The sequence below is a fragment of the Oratosquilla oratoria genome, chromosome 19, assembly GCF_046742065.1.
Source record: "Oratosquilla oratoria isolate Oo_2021 chromosome 19, ASM4674206v1, whole genome shotgun sequence".
In the NCBI taxonomy this organism is placed as follows: Eukaryota; Metazoa; Arthropoda; class Malacostraca; order Stomatopoda; family Squillidae; genus Oratosquilla; species Oratosquilla oratoria.
In genome coordinates, this window is record NC_134795.1 from 51,260,088 (window position 1) to 51,270,087 (window position 10,000).

Genomic DNA, 10,000 nt, shown 5'->3' on the forward strand with positions numbered 1-10,000 from the left:
GTAGATTGTTGAGAAGACAAACTAATTTACCATACTGATTTTACGGTGGAAAAAGTTCTGGAGGTAGGTAGTACCACCGATTAATCGGAGGTTGAAGGAAAAATAGCACAGTGTGATGACGCCTTATACAAAGACATGATCCTTACCAAGTCAATGAAGTATTCAGTGGACTTCAATCATTTTGCATTTGATATGGCTTTACAGGAAATAAAAGGCAGAAGAGGACAAATAAAAGACGGGTTGTGAATATCTTCAGTACAATACATTTTAGATGATTAATCCTGCTAATGTGCATCACAAACTTTGGGTTACTGTTAAAGAACACACACACACACACACACACACACACACACACACACACACACACACACACACACACACACACACACACACACACACACACACACACACACACACACACACACACACACACACACACACACACACACACACACACACGTACAAAGAACATGGAACCAGCAACGGGGATGTGTGTGTGTGTGTGTGTGTGTATGTGTGTGTGCGTGTGTAAATATGTGTGTGTGCAATTTGTGGCCCTGTAAGGCGGACGTCGGGGTGAACCATCTCCCTTCCCTCCGCCTTTGAGCCTTGTCAACAACCTCGCCTACTCCATTGGGAGGTGCAACCCCAGATTCTGATACTCGGTCGTGGTCGTGACGTTTGAAAACGTCCATAGACACCTATGGTTATTTGAGAGCACGACGTCGTGTCGTGGACGGCACACGGCTAAAAGTCGATACGTGTGAAACAAGCCCTAGACTGACGTCTTGAAGTGTTGATACAATATCGAGGATTAATATTTGAAACATCTACTGTAGGTCAGACTACCCGGTTTCGTTTTTTTTTTTTTTGGGGGGGGGAGAGGAAGAAAATTATTTAAGAAAATAAAAGGACAGCTGTGTATAAAAGGGACTATTGCCAAAGAGCGCGTTTTTTTTTTGGGGGGGGGGAGGGAGAGGAAGAAAATTCTTTAAGAAAATAAATGAACAGCTGTGTATAAAAGGGACTATTGCCAAAGAGTGCGTTTTAAGGATTTTATTTTATTTATTAATCGCGGCTCGGGTTGAAGGACGGAGAGCTGCGTCGATGATAATCAAAACGAAAGTGAGGTTTCAAAAAGGTTAAAGTCAGTTGAAAAGTAAGAGGGCGTTTACACGGTTCAACGGTCTGTCGAACGCGGTTCGACAGACACGTGTTTAAAGTGATATGTGAACGTGAGAACGGGGTATTTGGGGTTTAACCAACGTGTTCGACAACCAAATACCCCGTTCACACGTTCACACATCACTTTAAACACGTGTCTGTCGAACCGATTTTTTTTCTTTGGCTATAGAAAACCTGAAACGAGAGAATACAGTCCAAGAGGAAGTTAGAAATGATGTTTAGTAGAAGAAAAATCATGTACGTGTTTGCGTTTGTGGGCGTGTTGTTCGTGTGAAATGTGTGCGTGCATGTGTGCGTGCGTACGTGTGTGTGTGATTCACCATGGTCTTCGATCACGTGTTGGACTCGTGATCGACAGCTATTACCCCTCCCGGAAGAGAGCTCAGAGCTCGTATATGACCGATCTATGGGTAATGCTGTGACATTACACGCACACACACACACACACACACAAGTCCCCGCCCACGAGAGTTGGAGTAACAACCCGGAGCTCAGCGATACTGAAATTATTTCAGCCCTGGGCGGGATTCGAACCCAAACCTCCGTAGTGGCAACCGGAAACTCTACCAACTGCGCCACGAGGTGTGCGTGTGTGTGTGTGTGTGTGTGTGTGTGTTTTTCCTACGAGAAACTCCTGTTTAAGGGAGGTTAATCCTTCTTCGACCTGAAGAACACGACCGGAAGAACCTCAACACAGAAGGCGAGACACGACGCTCCCCAGCCCAGGAGGAGCAGCATGAGGGGTCCCTGCATGTGAGTCAGAGAAAGCGGATCCACGTCACTGTCCTCTTCCTCCTCCTCCTCCTCCTCTTCCTCGGCAGAGTCTCCCGCGGTTTCTTTCTTCTTCGTCTCCGAAAGAAGCTGAAGGCGACCACGTTGGCGGGCAGCTTCGACCATATCTCGGTTCCATTTTTCGTACAGACCAGCCTGTGAAGTGAGAGTGCATTGAATACCTTCCTCCTCCTCCTCCTCCTCCTCCTCCTCCTCCTCTCCCCCACGGTGACCACACCCGCCTACCCCCCCACCCTCACCCCCCAACACCCTTACCCCGTGACCTCTGAGATCCCATTGTCAGACCACCTGACCATAGGCTTATATATATCTGTCATCCCCGACTTGTCATTTTTCTCTCTCATCCCTTTAAATGTAAGTCTTCTTGTACCATTGTCATCGTATTTATTTGCATCTATATTGTATCCCTCATATTTTACTAGTAATGTTCTTGCACACAATTGTCACCATTACTGTATTTATGTAACTTTTGTAATGTTGTCACCATTACTGTAATTATGTAATTTTTGTTATTTCAGTTTACTCTTGAAAATGTCTTCATTAAGACGAAACGCTGAGCTCAAATAAAGGAAAGAAATGGAAGAATACAGTGATTTAGTTTCAATTCACCCGCTTAGTGGCAAATCTCTAATCAAGAAAATCGAGAATACAAGGAAAAACTGAATAAATACAACAATGCTGTCGTTTTTAATTTCACGTGAATATCTATGGTATGTCACCTATCTATATCAGAGGTCAACAAACTACAGCCGGTGAGGTCAGGTCATTTGGCCCGTCACCGCACATTGATAGATAGATATGTTGGTTGTCTATATTTTTTGTATATTCACTGCATTATACTTTACAAAATGGTCATACTACCCTCACTCGTCCTCTCAGTTATCTGGACAGCTGTGACAAAAAAAAAAAAAAAAAAAAAAAAAAAGCTTTGTGACCATCTGATCTATATCTCTATACCAAGCGTTTTTTCTCCTTTGTTTATTTGTTTGTCATTATCTGTCTGTTTATCATTATATGCTTGATTTTCATTTATTATTATTATTTACTATTTTCCTGTTCATTATTTAACTATACCTATGCATTTATTCAATTTTTGTATTATTATGTTATAATTTTTGTTGTTTATTTATAATGATTTAATTTTTTTTCGCATCCGACCTAGTTATGGACCAAAAGGTCTCCTGTCGGCATGCTCCTCCTTTGTAATCCTTTGCCCATCCACCACCCTTTCCTCCCTATCATCTTAGCTTCTCGTGGATGAGTTGTTATTCCTGTCTCTCGTTCCCCGCCCCGGTCAGAAGAAATGCAGGAAGACACAGTACTGTATTGCTTCTGACTTGGACTACGTCGTCTAACCTGAACAAAATCGTCTGGCGTCAGGCAGAATGCAACCTGTAGAGTAAAAATCTCCTGGATCTAGCGGACATTGAAACCCGGACAAGGCGTTGCCGTGTCGAAGAGGCTAGCCCCCCACTCTGAGGGGAGAAATCATGTTGCAACGGCGTCACGTCAGCCCACAACTCGCGGTGGCTCTCAAAATTAAAAGGAAAAGCAGGTCTGTTCACTTTGGAAAAAAATATGACGTCACGACACAACTAGAATGAATATAAAATTCGACGATCGCACATAAGTGAATAGTGATTATATATATATATATATATATATATATATATATATACATATATATATGTATATATACATATATATATATATATATATATATATGATGCTGTCATATTTTGAGAAAGTTACAACAGGCCGGCTACGACCTGGCGCACAGCCGTTATGACGTCATACTCTTAGGTTCCTTTCCGAAGTGAACTAGCCTGTCGTCATTTGATCACCAGTGGATTTATCAAAAGACCAGTTCTCCCGTCACCTCGATGATGTTCATGATCTTCTTGTCGAATACGTGCTTGTAGGGGGCGTCGTGGGGGAAGGGCCAAGCCGAGAGACCTGGGAAGACACTCTGTCTTCCAATGTAGAGCCCTGTGGACCCGTCCGTGCGGGTGAATTTGTTTGCGATCAGAAGCTGTAGGTACCGTCTCGCCTCCATGTAGGCGTAGCTGGATCACGGGAAGAAAAAGCGGAATAAGAAATGGCCAGTTCACGCCCCAAAAAGAAATCTAGCCATGCAATGTGACATGATCCTGTCGGTCTAAGTATAAAAATAGTAGTGGCAAGTAATAGGTAGATTCAATTTGGAAGTAGGTAGAAACAACTTTGCCAACCATGTAGTTAATGAATGGAATAAACTTTCTGCACAGGTAGTGCAATGTAGTTCAGTTTGAAGCTTTAAGACTCATTTAGATAAACACCTAAGCAAGATGCTGTAATGATTATGATTTATTTTATATTATTTGTTTTTGCTTTGTTATCATTTGTCGTTTGATTTTCATTTATTATTAGTTATGTGCCAATTTATTATTATTTACTGTTTACCTGTTTGTTTTCTATTCATCTATACCTATGCATTTATTTATGTATTTTTGTTTGTTGCATACATTATTATAGTTTTTTATTATTATTATTATTATTATCATTATTATTATTATTATTATTCTATTATTATTGCGATTTTTTTCGCATGCAACCTAGATATGGACCAAAAGGTCTCCTGTCGGCATGCTCCGCCTTTGTAATCCTTTGTAATCTTCCTTAAGGAGTTTTCACACTGGGTTATTTTTCCTTCAACCTCCGATTAATCGGCGGTAGCAACCATCTCCAGCACTTTTTCCGCCGTAAAATCACTAAAGCAAACTGTTTTGTTTTTCTAGAAAATTTACATAGAATGATATGGCGGAAGAAATCCATTTCCCTCCAGCATATAATCAGATTCCTTCCCGAAAGCCGCGAGCTGCAAATTTGCTCCATCAGTCGAAGGAAAAATAGCCCAGTGTGATAACTCCTTTAGGCACTGTATTCTGAGTGAGTGATTACTTCAAGAGTTGAAAACTTAAACTGAATGAAATAGCCTGGCGTAAACAAAATCAAAATTCTCATCCGGTGACCTTTTCTGGGTCAACTCCAGCGCGTTGGTGGCGCCATCGGAAGCGTGGTATAAAGGACACAAATAATTCTCTCTGTTATTGGGAATCTCTCATATTCAGAACGCTCCATTATTGGGGACGAAAACAGCTTTCGGAAGTGTACACCAGAAAGTTCTTCACATATCCGAGACTTTTCGATATTTTGGGACTTTTCGATTAACTGAAGTTTCCGATCTCAGGAGTTCCCAATAGGGAGAATTCTCTTCAATCTCAGAGTACTTTAGCGTAGTTCGATGGCTTACTTTTCGGCGAGAGCCTTTTCCAGGCCGTCTTTCGAAGAAGGGACGATGTCTATCCGCTCGGCCATCACCTTGAAGTCGTCTGAGGTTGAGTCTCGGAAGAACTGCTCGAAGTGGGCTCCGTAAGGGGGCATGCCCACGCTTTGAAGAAGAATAAAATGCATTAACATTATGCGGCCTAGTCATTACATACAACTATTTTTTTTTTATCATATTGCAATGTGTTTTTGAGTAAGATCTTCCCATTGTGTTGATACACCTCAAGAATACCAGGTGCATTTCATGTGACATCATACTGCGGTTATGATTGTGTGACTAGAAATGAGGCTGCTCGTCTCAGTGTATTAACGAAGCGTCATCGTCCTAACCACATTGCGAAACAGCTGAACATACCCCCCGGGGAATATACTTTGCGCCTCATACACCAGCCATAAGACCGGAGGACGCTTCGTATGAAGAATCGCACTGGAGCGAAACTCTTTGGCAATACCTGGCTCCGGATCTCACGAGCTGTGAGAGAGTCTCCACCCTAGGAGGGTACTTAGGCAGCGTGAGAGACGCCGTCAGGTTGCCCCGGTAGGCCGTGCCCACGATGAATGCAAACAGAAGCCAGAAGATGAGGAGAGTTCGGTAGGAGCTCCTCGTCGGGAGGTAGTCACTCAGTCCCTGGCCCAGCAAGGTGGCGATAACCGTGTTGATGGAGACGAAGGCGCTTCCTTCCCAGAGGCTCTCGCCCTCGCCCTCTGGGTTAGCCCGGGAGAACTAGGGAAAGATTTAATTGTCTGTTTTTGGTCTAGTATGTATATTACAGCCACTGTTAATAGATATACAGGGGGTAGAAAATAGGGCATGATACTAGTCTTCACTTGGTAGAAATCCACCTCTCCATTTTTCATTTCTTATTGATTATTGGTTGATCAAAGCATGCCCCAGCAGCGTCATTGCACAGCAGCTATGGATAGATCTGTACTTTCAATTCAAACTCATCATCCCACTCCCACGAAGTGGGAAGTGAGAAACCTCTGGTAATGCAAGCCCTGTAAGTTGCGGCAAGCCGTTTATTCGGTCACGCTTTAGTTTGTTAACCCCCGTTAAAGATACAGAATGAACAAGTCCATTGTTTGCCAGGTTGCAAAGAATAGACTAATGTTTACAGTCTCCCACGCGTCATTCGTTGTCAATGAGCCTTCCACAATGTAAGTTCAAGACATCGCCCGTGCTACTGACCAGGTGGAGAGGAAGAGGTGCCAGGATTAGTGTGACGAGTACCAAGAGCCACACGAGGTCTGACAGCGGGTAGTAGAGGCTTTGCCATTGAGGTTTCAGTGCAGGTTTGGCCATGCTGAAAGCGTGGAAAGCATACTCGAACGCATAGGAATAGTCGTAGTGCTCCATGCGATGGGGGAAGACGGCGTAGATGACGCTAGCCAGGAAAGAGACCCGCTCTTCCACGCGCTGGGTCACCTGGGAAACAAATGGAAAACTAAAATTAAAGGTACGGTGACACTAGTCAACGAATGGGTTGGATTTCCACGCCCAGGGATGGATTTCACCCAACGCTGGAGGATTTGGGTCAAATATGCATGTTGCGAGAGATCGCGAATCGTTCAAAGTTATTTGGGATAAAATACTCGAGAGAATGGCACAGGCTTTGGCTCTGCCAATGAGAGTTCCTCATTCTGGATAGAGGATGGGGCTTGTTGTAGCTCCTTTGACCTGATTGGTGGGAATTTCTCTAAACACGCAAGGTTGGACTCGCGTGTAATCACTTATGGGATGAACGAACCCAAAGGTTGGACTTCAAGCATTCTGTTGACTAGTGTAACCCTACCTTAAGGGAAGCAGAAGATAAAGATGGGATGGGATCAAGAAGTATTAGCATTTTTTTTTAGGAGACATAAAAAGCGCCCTAGCACGATATGAAATTTAAATAAAAATACTTCCAAACCCCTTATGCATTTGACTTCAACCGACAATTATTAGGTAGCACTTCAGCATGGTAAACAGCGTTCGACTCGAAGAGAAAAATAAAGAAAGAAAAAATAAATCACTAGAAAAAATAGTTTGAGCACAATGAAAATATGTTGATGCCCCATGGTCTTGAAAGTAAAAATAAGTGAATAAATAAATTAATTGATGAATAGTTAAATAGATAAACGAATAAATAAACAAGTAAATAAATAAATGAATATTTAAGGGCTAGCAGGAGGTAATTTCTAAAGTTGTAGTACTGGCATGTCATACGACCGAAGTCCTCGTTTCTTGGCACCCATGAAGACGGACCACATTCACCAGTTCTTTTGACATTTCTTGGCCCCTTTCGTACTTGCTATTTTACTCAGGTCAACTTCGGAAGAAGAGTACTCTACTTCGAAGAGTCCCGTCGCACCTGTGAAATCAAATCCAACCCCAGACAATTTTACTCCACTGGGCTGAATCTGACCTCATCCCAGTTAACAGTCGGGACGACATTGATCTTGAAGTTGTAACTCGAACCGATGGCTTCGAGCATGAGATAGTCCATCCCTGAGAGACGCTTCGTGACGCCCCCGCCTTCCTTCTCCTCCTCCAGGACTTCCCAATAGGGTGCGAAGGGCAGGGCAGTCACGTTTACCGTTGCGCCATAGAACCTGAAGGTGTGGAACAATGTCATCAAAACGACTTTATTTGTGTGTGTGCGTGTACAGTCTGCTCCATTTCCGGGTGTGATATATGTTGCTGTCGTTGAATTTTTAAGGCCAATTTATACACACACACACACACACACACACACACACACACACACACACACACACACACACACACACACACACACACACACACACACACACACACACACACACACACACACACACACACACACACACACACACACATATATATATATATATATATATATATATATATATACACCCACACACACACACACACACACACACATACACACACACACACACACACACACACACACACACACACACACACACACACACACACACACACACACACACACACACACACACACACACACACATATATATATATATATGTGTGTGTGTGTGTGTGTGTGTGTGTGTTTATAAATATATGTATATATAAATATATACATACATACATATATATATATATATATATATATATATATATATATATATATATATATATATAATATATCATGGAGCGGCACTCTGTGGGCAGTTTATTTTTTTATTTGATTGTCTGTGCATTTATTCATTTTCTTATTAAAATATATATATTTATTTATTATTTTCTAATGTGTCGATAAAAAGTGTTGATATTATTGACAGTGCATGGGTAGCTGCAGTCACCTAAATTCAATGTATTTCACATAAGCAACCCCCCCTCCCCTTTTTGGCCAAATCATCCAAACAACATTGAAATAAGCTTTGCGTCGAAGTATAGCAGACTAATCTACCAATTTTAATTCAGCTGATTTCAAGAATGAAGGGCCATATAAACATTCATTTTCTGACTTGTACACTAACTAAAAATAAAATAAATAAGCAATCAATAAATTAATATAGATAACAACCATAAATAAAATGAATAAATAAATATATCAGAAAGAAAATAAAACATAAGTAAAATATCGAACAACCAAACAGTAAATAAATAGAATTAATAAATAAGAACATGAATAGATAATTTAATATTTTTTCATGCAAGCTCCTGCTTGATTATACGCTTTACTGATGATGTCCTGACTGGCACCAAATTTATTTGATCTAGTTCAGGGGACAGACGAGACTCTGGGCTCAATGGGGGCCCTTTTCAACCAATGTAGACCTCTTTCAGCTGATTAAAATCGTCTGTTATTAGCTAAAACAAAAGCTATAGATCTATTCTGTGAACAGCTGATATTATGTAACATATTTGTAATGCAGGGTGCGGCAAAACCGATTGAGCAGTTTTAGGTGTTATAAAAAAGTAATGGGGGTATGTAGAGAAGAAATTTTATTATATTCGAGGCTAGCAGTACATACCATTTATAATCCTTAAGTTCTGAACATAATGTCCTCAAGATGGCGGTCGTTAGCAGCAACACATTGAGTCGATCTCTGAAGTTTCGTACAGCACGTTCACACATACTGCGGGGTATGGTGTAAGGGCGATGTTTAAATATATTCTTATTTCAGATATCCCCAAAGAAAAAATCACAAATGCTTAAGCCAGGTGACCGCGCAGGCCACCCTAAATCACCCCTCAGAGAGACTAGACGTCCGGTAAACATTCTTCTCAAAATATTGAGTGAATTTCGGGCTGTGTAAACTGTGGCTCCATCCTGTTGAAACCACATGTCCACCAATCCCTCATCTTCAACAATCTCTTCCATTCTGAGTTGCAGAAGATTGTGCAACATTGAGATATAACGTTCGGAATTTACGGTCACGGTCATTCCTTCTTCCTCAAAGAACTGCGGGGCTATCACGCCAAATTGTGATGCGGCACACCACACTATTAATCTAAGTGAATGTAGTTGTGTTTCCTGGATAATTCGAGGGATGTTTTTAGTAGCGGAATTTCGCTTATTCACAGCCCCACTAAGATGAAAATATGCCTCGTTGCTCCTGAAGAAAGCTGCCTCGGGAGCGATCTATGCAAGCATTTTCTCACAAATTTTGGCAGTTTGCGTAGGCTGCTTGGTTCAAGAAGTGAACCATCATTATTTTGTTGGGATGGAAATTCAAATCCATATGCAGAATCCTCCTCAAA

General features: G+C 41.7%; 2 protein-coding genes across 2 annotated transcripts in view; one reads left to right on the forward strand and one right to left on the reverse strand.

The window, feature by feature from the left end:
• The window catches only part of LOC143035883 (uncharacterized), a 241,077-nt gene that overhangs the window by 226,356 nt on the left and 4,721 nt on the right, over positions 1–10,000 (forward strand). The window lies entirely within an intron of this gene.
• Positions 1,834–10,000, reverse strand: part of LOC143035971 (ionotropic receptor 93a-like) — an 11,827-nt gene continuing 3,660 nt past the window's right edge. The window contains exons 3-11 of the mRNA XM_076203244.1: positions 9,902–10,000; positions 9,583–9,773; positions 9,271–9,375; positions 7,710–7,896; positions 6,494–6,730; positions 5,757–6,028; positions 5,270–5,407; positions 3,857–4,043; positions 1,834–2,112 (exon numbers count right to left, since the gene is read on the reverse strand). The exon at positions 9,902–10,000 is cut by the window's right edge and continues 106 nt beyond it. Coding sequence (XP_076059359.1) covers positions 1,834–2,112; positions 3,857–4,043; positions 5,270–5,407; positions 5,757–6,028; positions 6,494–6,730; positions 7,710–7,896; positions 9,271–9,375; positions 9,583–9,773; positions 9,902–10,000 — 1,695 coding nt within the window. The remainder of the gene's footprint in view (positions 2,113–3,856; positions 4,044–5,269; positions 5,408–5,756; positions 6,029–6,493; positions 6,731–7,709; positions 7,897–9,270; positions 9,376–9,582; positions 9,774–9,901) is intronic.